General features: G+C 57.0%; 1 protein-coding gene across 1 annotated transcript; it reads right to left on the minus strand.

Moving 5' to 3' along the window:
- Window positions 1-2,214: 2,214 nt before the first annotated feature.
- HEYL (hes related family bHLH transcription factor with YRPW motif like) lies at window positions 2,215-17,408 on the minus strand. The gene is made up of 5 exons (XM_056123720.1): window positions 17,284-17,408; window positions 9,195-9,261; window positions 8,339-8,422; window positions 7,028-7,109; window positions 2,215-2,993 (listed from the first exon to the last, which is right to left on the minus strand). The coding sequence occupies exons 1-5, from the start codon at window positions 17,361-17,363 to the stop codon at window positions 2,320-2,322; spliced, it is 987 nt and encodes a 328-aa protein (XP_055979695.1). The 5' UTR covers window positions 17,364-17,408; the 3' UTR covers window positions 2,215-2,319.
- Window positions 17,409-17,754: the final 346 nt, after the last annotated feature.

A 17,754-nucleotide genomic window follows, 5' to 3' on the forward strand; every position in this document is an offset into this window, starting at 1 on the left:
TTTTTATTTTTTGTTTAGGGTTGGGTAGTTTTGGGCCAAAGCCAGTGGTGCTTAGATGCTACTCCTTGCTGGGTACTCAGGGGACTTTGTGGTGCCGGGACTGAACTCAGGGTTCCCACATCAAAGCACATACTCCATCTCTTCGACCCAAGGAAGGACCTGGGACAAGTTCTTAGAAGTCCAGGTGACAGAGTGTGAGTTTGAAACTGTTCAACAGGATTTGCATCTCTGCTTGCTCTTGAGAGCTGGCAAATCTAGAGGGAACCCAGGCAGACCTTTTGGGGGTGAGAGCAAAGTTTGGAGGGCGGGGGTGGGGGGAGGATGTGTGAGAGGGAGGGGGAAGGTGATGCAACCAGAGCAGGGTGGTAGGTTCAGAGCGAAGCAGTCAGACTCCAGAGTCAGATCTCTTGAGGGTTTCCAGAAGTACAAAATCTTTATTGGCTGCTACCCCAGGCAATGGGGTGGGAGTCGGGGGCACCAGGAAGATTAGGGATACAAACAAATCCTCAAGCATGAGAATACAGGCAGAAAGCCCCCCTCCTACAGTTTCTAGGTGAGGGTGACGGGCTTGAGAAAGATTAGGAAGCTGGAAGCCCAGGTCACCTCCTTAGAGGGGACCTGAACACTGTCACACGTAGGAGCATCACAGGAACGTTGGGAGCTGGTACCCAAAGACACATGTTCCCCATGGCCTTGCAAGTGCTTCACATTGGGTTCCCTACTAGGAAGCCCCCCCCATCAAATGCAGGATTAGTCTGCTACTGGGGGCCAGGATCCACCATCCAGGGTGGCCGGGGCGGGGGGTGTTGGGAGGAGGAGTTCCTGCTCTTGGGGAAAGATGGGAGGGGGATCTTAGCCTTCTGCCACCTTCACCTGCTCTGTCCCCTCTGCCAACACAGGGGAGCTGCTGACCACTCTGCCCTCCCCAAGCCTGCCCTCAGGACCCCTCTCCGGCCCGAGGTCAGTCTCCAGCTCTCGCTGCCTCCTGAAGAAATGGGTCTTTTCAAAGGAGTTTTCTGGGTCACTCCAATGCCCCTGCCCTCTGCCCCACTTCCCCGAGAGAGCTCTTTTCCCCTGGGTGTTTGCAAACTCGACCTTGGGCCCATGAGGTTTCTGTACTGGAGGAACAGGGAATCAGTTCCTGGAGGCGCCTTTGGAAACACTCAGTGGCTACATAGAAGCTGGGACCTGACTGGCAGCTAGAGAAGCGGGTGGGCTCCAGGGGGCAGCCTGGGCAGTGGGCACCGACTGAGACCCTTAACAACTGCTCTGGTGACACTGATCCTGTGCAGCTCAGCCCTGGGACTGCCCCATTTGGTCTAATCTTTGTGGGGCCCCTGGGGATGGTGGCTGAGTCGCACTGTGCTGACCCAGTGGCCGGGTCGGCGCGTGGGGGTGACAGTCTGTGAGTGGAGCCAGCTGTGTGAGTGGGGGGAAGCAGGCTTTTAGGCACCTGACCTCCGAACGACCTTGGAGCGCCCAGCCGCCTCTGCGGTCCTCCCTCTGCCCCTCCTCACGGTTATTTTAGTCCGGCCTGACAGGCTTCGGCTGCCCCTACAGTCTGTGCTCCCCCCGAAGGCCGGACGCAAACCAGGCGCGTGATGTCTGCTTCGAGTCCCAACGGGTCCCGCTCTGGGCGCCGCATGTGGGAATGCAGCCTGGGGCATGGTGGACGCAGTGGGGGTCACTCGCCTGGGGGTTTTCCAGTGGTCAGTCTGGTCTCCTGCCCTGGGGAGCTGTCCCAGGCCTCCTTGCTGCAGCTGGGAGCGAGCACTGCCAGCTGTCTGCGGGCTGGAAGACCCCACCCCCAGGCTTAGCCGTCAGTGGACAGTCTGCATGACAGCGATCCAGGAGGGCAGAGTCAGGCAGACCAGGGGTCCCCGGAGACCTCTTTGTGGCCTCTGTTCAGTCACTCTCTCCAGGAAGCGGGGTAGACGCTTGAATTCTGATCCCCGACCCCAGTCCTGGGAAGAATGGGAAGGGATGGGGGGTGTCTCACTGCCTCGGGGGAGAGCAGCCTCCCAGGGGCCCCCAGGAGTCGGGCCCCTCAGGCTCAAGAGTCCCAGACTCGCCTGCTGCCCTGTGGGCCCTGAGACCGGAGGGGGGTCAGGGCACAGCTCCGAGGGCCTCTCCTGGGCTCTGTCCAGGGAAGACTTGCCAACAAGCCTCTGAGCGGGGTAGGGGACAGGGACAGCTGTGAGCAGGGTGCTGAGGCCAGCGGACAGGGAGGGGTCTTAGTGGGGTGAGAAGACCCGTCTCGGGGCCGGAGCAGGGAGCAGGCCGAGAGGCAGGGTCAAGCCGGGACTTGGGGGTGCCAGCTCAGAAGGCCCCGACTTCTGCGATGTCAGGGATCCAGGAGTGGCAGCGCCCTGTGCCCGGTGGCCTGGCTGCCAGCCCTGGGGAAGAGGCCCTAAGAGCAGGAACAGCAGAAAAAGTGGGGGACCTCACTACCCCAGGGGGTGCGGGGGAAGGGGACCGGAGGAGGGGTGCCATGAGGCTGCTCTGGGCAGCCCTGCCACCAGCAGCTGTGGGCAAGGGGGCAGCTGGCCTTTCCAGGGCCCGGGCCCTCCGGATAGAAGCTGCCCCTCGACTGGGCAGCAAAGCCCTCCGGGCAGGCTGGGCAGCGCCAGCGGCTCTGCGCACAGGTGCGGCTCGGAGGGCCGGGAGCGGGTAAGCGAGTGAGGAGGGACTGGGGGGCACAGGAACGGGCATCCTGCCAAGGAGGGCAAGCTGGCTGTTGGGGGCTGAGAGCCCAGGGCAGCCGTGGAGGAAGGCCCAGGGCCAGGCGGGGAAAGCCAGTGGCCCAGGGGGCGTGGGGCAGGGCTCCATCTCGGCTGCGTAGCTGTTGAGGTGGGAGAGGAGGCGAATCCGGACGGGGTCCGCGCGGCTGCTAGGCCCTTCGAGGACCCCCAGGTATCTGATGACCTCGGTGAGGCATTCCCGAAATCCGATGCTCCGGAAGTCCACGGCCAAGGCTCGAGCGTTGAAAAATCCTGCAAATCGAGGCATGATGATTTGCACACCAAACGGGTGGTGAGCACCCCACCTGTGGTCACCCACCCTTGGGAGTTCTGGACCACCTCCCCCGCTCACTTCCTGTAGCCCCGGTGTGTGCTACCTCACCTCTCCAAGCCTCAGTCTCCCCACTTACAGAGTGGGAAGAATCAGGACTAAGGAAATTTTCTGAGCTACAAAGTATCGCAGAATGTCAGGTTTTCACATGGTTCATGATGAATCCAGAGCAGCAACTTTTTGATTTTGCCCTTTTTGGGGGGCCACACCCCCGACCCCTGGCATTGCTCTGGGGACCCTAGGGGGTGCAAAAGACTGAACTGTGGTCAGCTGTATGCAGGACAAGTGTCTTAGCCCCTGTGCTCTTATCTCCGAGCAACTTTGTGGTCGAGGTGACTAGGTTTCTGCAGACACTTGCCTGGGGTGGCTTGGCCGTGCACACGGAGGTGCCTGCTGCCATGAAGGTCCCTCAGAGAAGGCAGCAGAGCGAACCGAGAAGGGTCTTGAGAGGCCCACAGAGCACAAATCCTAGCTCTGCTACTTACCTCCCCGGCCATGGACGTATTTCTGAATCACAGGAGTGGGACAAAGGTGCTTTCCTTGCATGCAACTGACCTGAGTTTGATCACTGGCACCCTGTAGGGTCACCCCAAGCACCTTTAGTGCAGAGCGGGGAGTAAGCCCTGCACTGTTGGTGTAGGCCCCAAGCAGAAACAAATCCCAGACGCGCTTCCATTTCTTTACTGTGAACTGGGCATGTCACAGAGCCTGAGGGTGACATGAGATGGAACGTGGCGCAGAAATGCTCAGTTAGTGAACAGTAACTCATTTGTATGCCAGGCCTCTGTGAGAAATGGAGTTTGCCAGCCCAACGGGCATTTTGGGGAGCAGGACTCCACTCTGGCTCTCAGTGGCTGCCCCGTTTGGAGATCCTCGCTTTGATTCTGGTGACACCAGGCCCCTGCTCCCCAGGGTCATCACTGAGGGCCTCCACCACCTGCACCCACCCCACCCCCTGCTCTCTGGGCAAAGACAGTGCCAGTGGGCGCTGGTGTCACGACCAGGGCAGCAAATACCTGTCCGGGGTTCTCAGTGGGGGTCCCCATGGAGAGCCTGTGTTCGCAGTTGGCCTTTTGGGGCAAGAGCCAGCTCCGGGGATCCAAACCCTTCACCCTCTGCATGTGCTGTTCTTAGTCAATAGTTGCTGAGTCCTTACTAAGCACTAAATTTACACAATCTAACTTTCGGTTTGTTTCCCCTCTTTTTTCTGAGGGGGCTCTCCAGGGACAAGCGGCCATCAGTTCTACTCCTGTTCAGGAGCCCATGTGATGCTGGGGATCAACTCCGGGGTCTTGCACATGCCAGGAACGCACCCTTGCCCTCTGAGCTCACCCCACGCCCTTGGCCCTGCATGATAATTCCCCATGAAAAACCCTCGTATTATTCTCTCTGTAGAGATGAGGAAGCTGAGGAATGGAGAGTTAAATCATTTGTCCATGATCATAAAGCAAGAGCCAGAGAGATAGTACAGCGGGTTCAGGGCTTGCTTTTTGCACGGCTCACCAGATTTAATCCACAGCACCACATATGGTCCCTTGAGCCCCACCAGGAGTGATCCCTGCAGGCTGAACCAGAAGTAAGCCCTGAGCACTGCTGGGTGAGGCCCCCAAGCCAAAATCAAAGCAAAACAAGAATTAAAGTGAGGAAGTAGCGTAGTCAGGATTCAAATCCATGCCAGTGTCTCAATTTTCCATCTCTTCATTAGCCTCAGCCAGAAAATGGTGATGCCAGTGACCCCACCCTGAGGCAGATGAGATAACATTCCTGAATGTATTGTGAGAATGGTCCCAGGCTACCACACTCAGCAGTGCTCAACAGCTCCTCCAAGCTCTGTGCTCAAAGGGGCAGAGGTTGTTTTGGCAGTGCTCGGGAACCATTCTGAGCTGGTTATTCTGGGCTCATTCAACGATCTCTCTAGTCCCTGAATCTATATCTTTCTTTTTCTTTTTTGGGGGTTAGGGGTTGGGCCATACTCAACAGTGTTCAGGGCTTACTCCTGGCTCTGTGCTCATGGGTCACTCCTGGTGGCTTTAAGGGGAACCATATAGGGTTCTGGGGATCAAACCTGGGTTGGCTGCATGCCAGGCAAGTGCCCTACCCTCTGCACTCTCTCCATCCTCAATGCTTTTATTTTCCTTGGATAAGATACTCATTAAGGAAGTTTGAAACATGCGTGTCTGCTTCCCACCCCACTACAGCTGCTGAAAAAGAGGACACTGGTGACTGGTGGCTGTGCATGCCTCGAGCAGAAGCTTTTAGAGTGACCACCTGCACCCGGGCTGCGGGGCACTAAACTTGTCCATTCCTACACTCCAGCCCACAGACCTATGCATGCCCCACTATCTCTGGGGTGTGACGCACAGCTCTGCCTGTCCCCAGATGCTGTTGTTACAGCCCAAGAAATGCCAGTCTAGACCACCAGACCTACACCACATTCAGGCTCAGAGATCTCTCTTGGCAGGCTTGGGGTACCTCACCCAGGTTGGCTGTAAGGAAGGCAAGTTCTTAACCCCTGAACTAGCTCTCTGGCCCAGAAGTCTTTTTATCTTTTAAATTTATTTACTTACTTATTTGTTTTTACGTCACACCTGGTGCTGCGCAAGAATTACTCTGGGTTCTAAGCTCAGGGATTATTCCTGGTGGGCTCAGGGGACCACATGTGATACCGAGCATCAAACTCTGATTAGCTGCATGCAAGTTCAGTGCCTTCCCCACTGTACTATCGCCCTGGACCCCAGAGTATATTTAAAACCATAGTTCATGGTCTTACTGGTGTGGACTAGCAGGAATAAGACACCTGTGTCCAGCTAAGCCTGGGATACATTGTAACTGTGAAGAGAGGTACCTGTCACTATAATCCTGCCAAGGGCACGACAGCCCAGGAGCAGAGACTCGGGAAAAGCTCAGGACCTTCCCCGAGTTCTGCTTGGGACCCCAGTGAGGATGACTCCAGGCTTAAAGCTTAATGAAGTCTGGAGAGAACAGGGTGTCGGGGGGAGTAGAAAGAAGATCTTGGAGGGGCCGGAATCATAGAACAGTGGGTTTGGCATTAACTTTGCATGTGGTTCACCCAGGTTCAATCTCAGGCATCCCATATGGTCCCCTGTGCACTGTCAGGAGCAGTTCCTGAGTGCAGTCAGGAGTAACACCTGACATCACCAAACAAAAACAAAGGAGGAGGAGGAGGAGGAGGAGGAGGAGGAGGAGGAGGAGGAGGAGGAGGAGGGGGAGGAGGAGGAGAAGGAGGAGGAGGAGGAGGAGGAGGGGGAGGAGGAGGAGGAGGAGGGGGAGGAGGAGGAGGAGGGGGAGGAGGAGGAGAAGGAGGAGGAGGAGGAGGAGGAGGGGGAGGAGGAGGAGGAGGAGGAGGGGGAGGAGGAGGAGGAGGGGGAGGAGGAGGAGGAGGAGGAGGGGGAGGAGGAGGAGGAGGGGGAGGAGGAGGAGGAGGAGGAACTGGAGGAGGAGGAAGAGAAGGAGGAGGAGGAATTGGAGGAGGAGGAGGAGGAGGAGGAAGAGAAGGAGGAGGAGGAAGAGAAGGAGGAGGAGGAGGAGGAGGAGGAGAAGGAGGAGGAGGAGGAGGAGGAAGAGAAGGAGGAGGAGGAGGAGGAGGAGGAGGAGAAGAAGAAGAAGAAGAAGAAGAAGAAGAAGAAGAAGAAGAAGAAGAAGAAGAAGAAGAAGAAGAAGACAATGATGACAGAAGAGAAGAAGAAAGAAGAAGGAAGATGGGAGGAACAGGAGAAGGAGGGGAGGGCTGAGAATCATTTGTATACAAGGTATTGAGGGTGGAGAGGGCAATGGCCAAAGAAGGAAGCCTTGGACTGGGGAATATTGCACGTGCAGCTCCTTTGGCTCCCTGCATAGCTTCATCCACTTTCTCTTGGGGGTGTCCCCAGGGCCCAGACCCAGCTCTTGGTGGCAGGGTCACTCTTGCCCCTGACAGAAGAGCATGCATGCCTACCTGCCCCGCCTGTGGCGTGGAGCATTTTCAAGTGATCAACCGTCATCTGGAGGACCTCGGCCTTCTCCAGCTTTGAGGAGCCCTGTGCACACAGGAGAAGAGTGAAGACACCCCCACCACTGTCCACTGTCCAGCCCAGATCAGGGTCAATACTGCAACCGACTCAAGGTTCCCACCCCCATCCCAACTCTACCACCGCCCTCGGTTGCAATTCCACATCTGTGGCTGTGCCCCATGGAACTGGCGGCTTTAGTCTGTCAGCCTTTCCCAGCACGGACCAGTAAAGGGCCAGGCTCCAGCTGGCCCTACCCACAATCGCCTCTGCACACTGGGGGTTGGGGGTTTCTGTCTGCCTTCTCAGATCCCTGGGCCCATCAACCACCTCAATCCCCACAAAATCTCAGGCCTCCCACCTTGCACTCTGAGGAACCACCTTCAGACACGTCACGCCCCCCACAGTGCAGTCTCTTCCTCTACCATGTCCCCTGGGAAGTATTTCCTGGCCTGCAGCCTCAGCTGCCCCCCAGGTGGAAGCTGAGGGTCAGATTCTCTCAGGAGCACAGCGGGAGAGCCCTGCAGGCTGTCTGGCATACCGAGGCCACCACCCCACCACGTCCCACGCCAGATGCTCACTCCCTGCGCATCTATTCTCTTTGTCTCTTTCTTGTTTGGGGTCACATCTGGAGTTGCTCAGGGAACCCTGTCATGTTCCCCGAGGGAACAGAACCCAGGGCCTCACTCAAGCAAGGTAAGTGCTTTTCTGCCAAGCCGCATCCCCAGCTCTGGAAATGCCCCTCATACAGGGGTCAGGGGTTGTTCCCACCTCTGGCCGGCCTCAGCAGCTCCCCAGGGTCTCAAGTACCCCCCCCATTACACTTCTCTGTTCCCCAAGATCCTCCCAGCCCAATGGGCATAATTGTCCCTACGCTTCAGGACTGGTTTTTAGTCTTTTGGGGGGCTGGGGTGCAGGGCCACAGCCAGCAGCACTCAGGACTACTCTTGCTCTGTGCTCAGGGCACCATGAGGTGCCGGGGACGGGCCTCCCAGGGAGGCGCCTCAAGCCCTGTGTTTTCTCTCCAGCCTTCATGGTCGTTCTGAGGGATCAGCTCAGTAGAGCGACACTCACAGAGCCCAGAGGACCCCATGATCCCTCCATAAACCTCAGTGTCCACTCCTTGTTCCTGACCAAGAGGCAGGTGACAGTGGGCAGTCACACTGTTCTGCAGCCGGCGGCTCAATGAGGGAGGTCACAGAAGTGGACCCCTGCCACCCCTATCACCCCTGCAGAGCTGCCCTGTGGGGGTCACACACCTGCTTCTCAAAGGCTGTGGGCACCAGGCGCCGCAGCTCAGACAGGCTGCTGTTGATGCGGTCTCGGCGACGCTTCTCGATGATCTGGAAGGCGAGGAAGAGGAGGAGTCATATGAGTGACATGGAGGCGCTTCTCCTCTCCCACGTCCACTGGACGGACGGATGGACATGGGCTCAGAGACGCCACCACCATGCGGGGGCAAGGACAGAAACCTGTTCGTACTCTACGCAGAAGGAAGTCGAGGTCCAGAGAAGGACAAGGGCTGGCGTAGGGTCGCACAGCAAGGAAGTGCACACCTGGGCAAAGAAATCCAATCTCAGTCTGCAGGGGTGGAAGTAGCAGTGAGCCCACCACAGGGCAGGGGCACCTGGAGGCTGGGGAAGTCCCAGCATTGTTCTCTCTGGCTCTGCAGGCCTTTCATCCACGCCGGCTCAGTCCACTTCACAATACTGGTGGCCAGCAGGGCAGAAACCAGAACTCCAACTTACGTACAAGATCCAGGGGGACAGCTGGACGTGGGGGGCTACCTGGCACTTCTTATTAGCGAGCAGCAGGTTGGGCCTGCTCTTGGCGGTAGGGGAAGAGTCTGGTATGGTGGGTGAACAGTGTGTGGGGGGCGGGGGCAGGGAGGCAGGGGGCGTCCCCTCTTCCAGCTTCAGCACTCTGAGGGCACTCAGAGCTCTGGCTCAGAGCCCCGCGAAGGGTCCGATATTGGGGGGCCTGGTACAGCATCCCTGCAGAGCTGAGAGCAGAAGGCACTGGACAGTAGGACTTGGCCCACTGGCACCAGGACCAGGATTCAAGCTGGGGGTGCAGTTCTCGGGGCTGGGGTCCTCCTCAGACACAGACACTCACCCCTCGGCGTTTCTTCCGGGCTTGCATCTGAGAGGGGCTGGGGGTGGACAGCGGCCTGGCCATCTGGCTGGGGTGGAAGAGAAAGAGGCTGATTTTTCCGAGCCCAGGGCCATCTCCCTGGCCTGGGCCGACCTTGAAGGAGGCCAGACTGTGGGCGGGCGGAGACCCTCCCGGGCAGGAGATACAGAGGCAGGCGTGGGAGGGTACTCTCCCTTCACCCCACAAGGCCTTCCCTGCAGGCAGGCAGCCAGGGGCCTTCCTCCTGCACAGCCTCACCCCTGCCCCCTCTCCCTCTCACCTGCCACTTGCCCGGCCCAGTCCCCCTGACCCTCTTTTGTCCCTGTTCCCCACCCTGACGTCACCCAAGCCCGTCACCCCATTCCTATTCCCCACAAGCCCCTCACCCTGCCCCTGCTCCTCAACCCAGCCCCTCATCCCTGGCCCAGTTCCCCATCGGTTTTCTCACCCCTGCCCCTGCCCCTCTCTCCAGCTCCTCAATACCGCCCCTGTTCCTCACCCCTGGCCCTCATTCTGTTCCGCACCCCTGATCTCACCCCCGCCCCTGCCTCTCACCCCAGACCCTCATCCCTGACCCAGATCCCCACCCCTTTCCTCACCCGAGCCCCTCACCCTGCGCCGGTTCCCCACCCGGCTTCCTCACCCCAGCCCGTGTTCCTCACCCCTTCCTCACCCCAGCCCCTCACCCCTGCCCCTGGCCTGAGCTCCAGCCCGGGGCTCCTGCAACCCGATCCCGGATTGCGGGTGGGCGGGGCGGCGGGGCACGGGCAGCCGCTGGGCGGGCGGGTTGGGTTTCAGAGGGAGCCGCTGGGAAGGAGCGTGGAAAGCGCAGACGCCGCCGCTTCCCACGGGCCGGGCGCGCCGGCCGCCCGCCCTCCGCCCGCGCTGCAGCTGCCGCCTCCTCCCACGCAGCGCGGCCGGGGGCGGGGGGAGGCGGCATCTGGGTCACAGGCCCTTCTGGACTCTGGGGACACGACCCTGGGCTCCCCAGAAGGCCCCGGGCCTGCCCCCAGCGCGGGCGTCCTGCCGCAGCCCCGCAGCCCCGCAGCCCCGGGGAGATTTGCTGGCGCGCCTCGCCCGCACCGGGGGGGTTCCCACGGGGGCAGAGGCCGGCTCCGTGGCTTGTCCTGCCCGGACCCTGACCCAAGCACCTCGGCCCCCGTAACGGTTTCCTGCATCGCAGGCTCCTGGGAGCAGAGGGGGCTCGCCTGCAGCGTCGAGGCGGTTTCCTTTGGTCCACACCCTGGAGCCCTATACAGGCCCCGACTGGACTGGATGGTCAGCTCCCTTGGGGAGACCGCCCCCCCCCTCAGATCACTCCGACCCGCGCCCTTGCCAATGCAGGCTCTCCTCTGCACCTCACACCTGCTCCTCGTCTCCCCTGGGGTCCCAGGGCAGTGGAGGTACCCCCAGCCCCCAAAGCCTGCAACTGAGCCATCTGATTTCTTCTCGGCCTTAACTCTCCCCGCTGAAACCGGCCTAGGTCATATCCGAAATGTTCTATCTCCCGCCTCCCTCTTTTTCTCCTGCTCTCACACCAAGCCTGTGTCACCTTCCACTACGGCCAAGAGTCTAGTTAGTGTTGGCCGCCTGAGAGACAGCTCAAAGGGCTCCTGGGAGGAGCTTTGCATGTGGGAGGTCTGGGTTTGATGGCCAGCACCATATGGTCCACCAAGTACTGTCAGGAGTGAACCCTGAGCACTTCTGGGGGTGCCCCCCAAGGAATTCAACATTGGGGGGGCCCTTGCACTCCCTTTGCTACCTACAAGCCTATCTGCTGTGTGCAGAAAAGTCACTGAAATGCAAACGTGATCTTGCCTCTACTCCTCAGTGGTTTCCCAGTGCTTTTAGGAGCACAGCCACCCCTACAGGTGCAACAGCTGGTCACCTAAATGTGACCCTCCTGGGCTCTGTGTGCAATGGCCTATAGATGCTCTAACTCTCCTTCCTGTGGTTGTACATATGGCCCTAGTTTAGAACTCTGCCATATCTACAATTCAAAATCTCAGTTCCTCTGCCTAGTAATGTCTTATTCTTCAGATTTCAACTCAAATGCCACTTTTCTTCTTCTTCTTCTCCTTCTTCTTCTTCTTCCTCTTCATTTTTTTGGGGGTGTGGGGCATACCCAGCAATGCTCAGGGGTTACTCCTGCCTCTGCACAATAGAGTGGTGCTTGGGGATTCTTGGGGGACCATATGGGATGCCCGGAATTGAACCTGAGTTGGCAGCATGCAAGGCAAATGTCTACCCACGGTACTATTGCTCCAGCCCCAAACACCACCTTTCTGGAGATGTGGGTTTGGCTTTTTTTTTTTTCTGACCTCTGTTCCTGACATATCCCTCCCACCTGTCTCCCCTGATCTAAACTCTCCTGGCATCCTTCATTCACGGCACTTTTATCCACACAGCCTCCTTTGCCTTGATATTAATTGATTATTTGGTTAATGTCTGCGATAGCACAGCGGTAGGGCATTTGCCTTGCACACAGCCAACATGGCCGACCCGAGTTCGATTCCTCCGCCCCTCTCAGAGAGCCCGGCAAGCTACCGAGAGTATCTCGCCCGCATGGCAGAGCCTGGCAAGCTCCCTGTGACGTATTCGATATGCCAAACACAGTAACAACAAAGTCTCCAATGGAGACGTTACTGGGCCCGCTCGAGCAAATCGATGATCAACGGGAGGGCCTTTACTTGGTTAATGTCTATCCCTCCAGTTCTTAACTGCACCAGGCATGCATCTGTTTCCTTCCCTTGCAGCCTCCAATCTCACAAGAGCTTCAGACATGGCCAAGCTCCCTCCTCCTGCCCTCCTTCCTGGCATCACTGCACACCAGAGAGGCAAGCACATGGATTATCTACATAGTAGACCTTTGGAATGGGGGCAAAGTGGCTTCCGGGACAGCTAGTCCTGGTACCTATCCTCTGGGCCCTGAAGACTGGGAACACTCACATCAACTCCTCAAAAGAGAAACTCGCAAGAGGAAACAGATCAACATTCATCAGATCTGACTGTTGTGCCCCTGGCTGTTTAACGCCACTTGGGAAAGTCTATCTCGCATCCAAAAACCTAGACAAGAAGGGCTAGTGAGAAGGGGGAAAGTTTCTGGGCCGGATGGCTCAGCCGGGTCAGGGCTCGGAGGGCCAGATCCTGAGATCTGCTGTGCAGGGCAGCTTGTTTACCAAGTTTCACTTGGGACCAGCCCTCAAAACCAAGGTCCACTAAGCCTTTGTAACCATCCCCACCCCCAACTGGATGAGGCCTCTCTCAGGGTATTGGGTTAGCACTGCATACGTCACTGACTCTCAGTCTGATCCCTCCTCAGGGACCATCTGTCGGAGGCTGACACCTCCTTTTCAGGGCCAGGCAGCTCTGCCATCGCCCTTACCAGTCTTCAGGTTGGCTGTTCCTTGTGACATTCTCTGACTCCCCAGACACCCATGCCTCCCAGAAAACCTCACTTCACAGTTTCTTCACTTTGTATATCCACCACCTAATGAAAGCCCATTTAACAGATGGGAATGCTGAGCCTCAGGGAGCTAGAGCAGCTCGTCCAGCCTCCGCAGCTGCTAAGGAACAAAGCCAGCATGGGAATTCATGTCTTCTACCCCCAAATTTAGCATTGTTTTCTCTCCTAATTCCAATTTCCGGTCTGTCTGAATAGCCCTCCTATCCTTTATCCCTAAAGCTCCCAAGAGCTGAGCCTGAGCTTGTCTCCAGGACTCTGGCCCCGACAGTGGGAGGAAGTGTGGGAGCTTCTTGTCTGAGTTGGAAAAGAGGGTCAATTTTTATAGACCCAGAGGAGACACACTGATCATCAAGGTCAGTGCCGTGGGCCTCAAGTGGTCCTGAGCCAGAATTCTGGGGTGGTCTCCTGGGAAAGGGGTGGAGCTTGCTAGGTGGTCTGGCTGCCAGTCCTGTCCACCATCAGTACTCACCCTGGATCCCCCAGGAGAAATCCCCTTGAAGCCTTTGTAGACGATCCCATTCCTTTTGCGTCAGCCAGAGGCCGAATCACAGTGTCCCCAGTGAAGGGATCAGGACAAGCATTTGTAAAATGAGTCAAATCAGAGAGCGCAAGGAACCTCTCTGCTCCAGGCCACACAGCAAATTAGAGGCAATTCTAGACCTGGAGCCAAGTCTACCAGCCTTTAATCCAATGCTCTTCCCAAAGCACCTCATGTATTCATCATTCCACTGGATGTATTTCATAGCCAGTACTTTATGATCTAGATGGCACTTCCACACACACCTTCTCAGGTATTACACAATAAGCCTTGTGAGTGCCAGTATTACTGGGGCTACTCTACAATAGGAAAAAATAACCATATGTGAAGTGGAGTGGCAGAGACACAGTTAAGAATCATGCCCACGGGCTGGAGTGATAGCACAGCGGGTAAGGGGTTTGCCTTGCACATGGCCGATCCGGGTTCAATCCCCAGCATCCAATATGTTCTCCTGAGCACCGCCAGGAGTAATTCCTGAGTGCAGAGCCAGGAGTAACCCCTGAGCATTGCTGGCTATAAACCAAAAAGAAAAAAAGTCATGCCCACTATAGGCCCGGTCTTCAGGCTTCTAGTCTTTGGGGATGGATGGGTGGGCAGCAATGCTCAGGAGTTACTCCTGGTGGTCTCAGGAAACCACATGGGACGCCAGGAATCAAACCTGGGTTGGCCACATGCAAGGCAAGTTCCTTACACACCGTACTATTTTTCTGGCCCTCAGACTTCTAGTCTTTTCATTAGACCAAAATACCTCTTGAACACATCCCCTTCAAAGATGGGTGGACCCTGCAGGAACAGCATTCATTGACCCCTACAGGAGCAGCATTCATTCTTGTGCCAAAGCAGGAAGCTGTGTACTTAAGATACATAAGCAATGGGATGAAGAGATAGTACAGCAGGTAGGGCATGTGCCTTGCATGCGGCCAACCTGGGTTCTATCCCTGGCATCCCTATGGTCTCCCGAGTCATCTTACATGCCAGGAGTAATTCCCGAGTGCAGAGCCAGGAGTAAGCCCTGAGTACTGCTGGGTGTGGCCCCCAAACCCTAAAAAAATTAAAAAGAAAAAAAAAAGACACATGAGCGCATCAAACCTGGCCTGCAAGCTGGTGAGGTATATGTATTTGCACCCCACTTTGGACTGCAGAAAACTGAGGTTTAGAGATGGGGGAAGACATTTGCCCAAGTTCATGGTGGTGAGAACCAAACTCAGGGCGCTCTGACTTCCAAGGTTCCTGCGTGCCTTAAAGCATTCAGGAATAGCCCAGAGACCCTAATCCAGTAAGTGACGTGACAGGTGCTCTGTGAATGCTTGTGAGGGGGAGGGGCAGGCATGTCTCTGGACTGAAGTCAGCTGTGCAGCGGGCTGTTCCAGGTAGGAAAGCCTTGGAGGTCTGTGGGAAGGGTTGCAAGGACAGGGCAGGCTGCGGCCACCAGACAGACATCCGCAGTGGCAACGGGGCACAGGCTTTTCTTTCAGTCTCTGAATGTGGGACTTTGAGTCCTGCCTTTTACAGGAGGCAGGGTGGGGGGTTCCTGGCTCCCCCGTCCCGTGGCCCTGGCCACTGTTTATCTGGCTCTCTTTGTCTATGAAGCTCTTCTTCTCCGAGTTCCCTAAGGGCAGAGCAGGCTACATCTGGGGCCCCCACGCCCAGCCGAGGGTCTGGGCCACAGCAGGCAACTGAATTGAAGCATTGATGTCTGCCTGGGGGAGGGTCCTTGGGTGAGTGCTACAAAGAGGGGTCTATAAGTCAGCCTCTGCCAGATGTCCAACAGCTTTCTCTGCTCTGAGGGGGTCTGCTCCTCCAAGAATCTAGACAGTCTCCAAAACTGGGCGCTGGCTAAAAGGGCAGAATGCAACAGAGGAAAAAGTGCTCACTGATGCTTTATGTCAGAGACCCACTGTCCCACCATCAAGATGCCCTCCCTGCTGGCATCAAGATGACATCTTCCTACTCGGGTGCCCTCACAGGCCACAGGTCATCTCTTCTCCTCTCTTTCACCCTGCCCATGGGCTTTGTGACCTGGTAGGTCACCACGTGGGCTGCTAATTCTTGGAGCACAGAAACCAGCCAGGATTAGCCTAGCTCTCTGGCATCACTTTTTTGCCTCAGACTCACAAACACCCAATGATACTGAATTTGGGGCCCCTCTCTACCTCCTGATTCTAATAGGCACAGACTCAGAGAACTTCTATACAGAGCAAGATTTTGCTAAACAGATAGGATTAATACGCTACAATTAAAAGTGTAGCTCAATTGCACTGTATGACCCCCCAAATTTAATATACAGGGTACAAGGGGGAACATCTACTGCCTTATCGCCTCCTAACATAAATGATACATAATTGGAAGTTGGTGGCATTTTTGTGGTTTGTGATAGAAAATTTATGATGGATAATAGACCCCCTGGTCTAAGACAACTGGGAATGACCGAAATGATGAAATGTCAAATGTCCTCCTACGAATGAGCTCTTCCAAATCTACCAGAATCAAGTCTGACTGAGCTGGGGGAGATTTACTGGTCCTCCCTTTCTCCTTGTCCCTGCACTGAGTATCGAACCCAGTACCTCATGCACACCAGGCATGCATTCCGCTACTGAGATGCATCATCAGCTCTGCCCTGAGGTGAAGAAACAGACAGAGAAAGGGACAGGAATGACCTGAGATTGCCAAGCTTTAGTGGCCTCAAATTCCCAGTCAGTCCCTGCTGCTGAATGCAGGTTCTGGGTACCACATGTCTGGGTGCCTGACACCAATAAAGTATTTATATGCTCAGGCACTGTGCTCATCCCGGCATTCCTCATTTGATTTTACCATAAGTCTCAGGAGGTCGATTCTGTTAGTTAAACTCATTCCACAGGCAAGGAAATGGAAACTCAGATGGTTCACAGAACCAGGAAGTCGCAGAGCCATGCAGTGTAGTGACGTTTCTTCTACAGGTACATATATATATATACATAATATATATATATATATATATATATATATATGGGAGGAGCTGTCCTCCTGTTGTTCATCGATTTGCTCGAGCGGGCCCAGTAACGTCTCCATTGTGAGACTTCTTGTTACTGTATTTGGCGTATTGAATACTCTCGGTAGCTTGCCAGGCTCTCTGAGAGGGGTGGAGGAATAGAACCTGGCTCAGCCAGGTTGGCTGCGCGCAAGGCAGACGCCCTACCGCTGTGATATATATATATATGTATATATATATATGTATATATATGACATTACATCTTAAACTCTATATAATTAGGGTGGGTTTATTTTGGCAACTGGGTCCCTTTGGCTACGCTCAGGGGTTACTCCCCTTGTGTATGATGATGCTCGGAAGACCATGCCGTGCTGGGGATTGCACCCTGGCCACCTGCATACAGATTAGGTATACACAAGCCCTCTGAGCTATGTCCCTGGCCCCAGAATAACTATGAAGTTAAAGACGTGGGCAGTAGGGTGGTACAAAGCCCTGGAATTAAAGTCTAGCCCTTCACTGGTCCCGGGCAAGCTGACATTCCATTTTTCAGTACCAAAAGCCTATTCCCAAAGTCCAAACTCCGCCCTAAGAGTTTGGTGCCCTTATATGATAGGGATACCCAGGTAAGGGTCAATCAAGTACGGAGATTCCGCCCAGGTCAGTGCAAAACTGGCAAGAACGGCGGCTCTGCTAAAGCAGTGGATTCGCAGGGGCTGGGGACAGGGGGGAGTGGCGCCCACGACCAGAGGGTTTTCAAAGATCTCGCAAAAGTTAGCACCCGGAGACCTGCGCAGAAAGACTGCTCACCAGTCGGACGGCAGACACCACCTGAACCCTCCTTCCTCCCCGCACCCCAGAGGGCGGAGAGCACATCGGACTGGACCCCAGGCCCTCGTGCGTGTAACTGCACACCCTGCACAGGGTCCTCCTCTCCCCTGTCCCCGGCCCAGGCCTCCCACGTCCACACCTCCACACACCTGCCGGGCTCTGGCGCATTGCCGGCTCTCCAGGGCTGTGCAGGTCCCTGCCCCCGGAGCCCGCCCGGCGCTCCCCATCCCACTCTCCCTCGGAGCACCTAGTCCCCCATCGCGGCCTTTACCTCAGCTCCCCCTCGCGGCCCACGTCGATGGGTCCGTCAGACTCGCTGTCCGAGCCGCTCGGCTCCCGGGGTCGCTTCATGCCGAGCAGGAGGACAGCCAGATCCCAGCCAGGTCGCTGCCGGCAGCTTGCAGGGTCCTGGTCTGGAAGCCGGGCCCCGCCCCGGCCCCGCCCCGGCCCCGCCCCGGCCCCGCCCCGGCCCCGCCCACTCCACACCAGTCCCCGCCCACTTCCGTCCAGGCCCCGCCCCTCCACGCCCGGCCCCGCCCCGGGGCGCCGCCGCCGCCCTTTCCCAGGGCCCTTTCCTGCGCCGCAGCCCCCGGCGCCCCGGCGCCCCCTCGCCCCCGCGGTGACGCGCAGGCCGAGCCGTGGGAAGGCCCCGGGCAGTCACCGCCCCCACTGACGGCTGGGAGGTCCGGCTCCGCTCCGCCGCCCCGGCCTCCGCACGCTGGGTGGCCTTGGGCAGGTGCCT

The sequence above is a fragment of the Sorex fumeus genome, unplaced genomic scaffold (assembly GCF_029834395.1).
Source record: "Sorex fumeus unplaced genomic scaffold, SorFum_2.1 ptg000047l, whole genome shotgun sequence".
NCBI classification, from domain to species: Eukaryota; Metazoa; Chordata; class Mammalia; order Eulipotyphla; family Soricidae; genus Sorex; species Sorex fumeus.

Coding starts and splice junctions, on each gene's coding strand:
- HEYL (XM_056123720.1), bottom strand. CDS start 17,363: ATGAAGCGACCCCGGGAGCCGAGCGGCTCGGACAGCGAGTCTGACGGA. Junction 8,423..9,194: donor CCCGGAAGAAACGCCGAGGG/GTGAGTGTCTGT, acceptor CTCGCCTTCCAG/ATCATCGAGAAGCGTCGCCG. Junction 7,110..8,338: donor CCACAGCCTTTGAGAAGCAG/GTGTGTGACCCC, acceptor CTGTGTGCACAG/GGCTCCTCAAAGCTGGAGAA.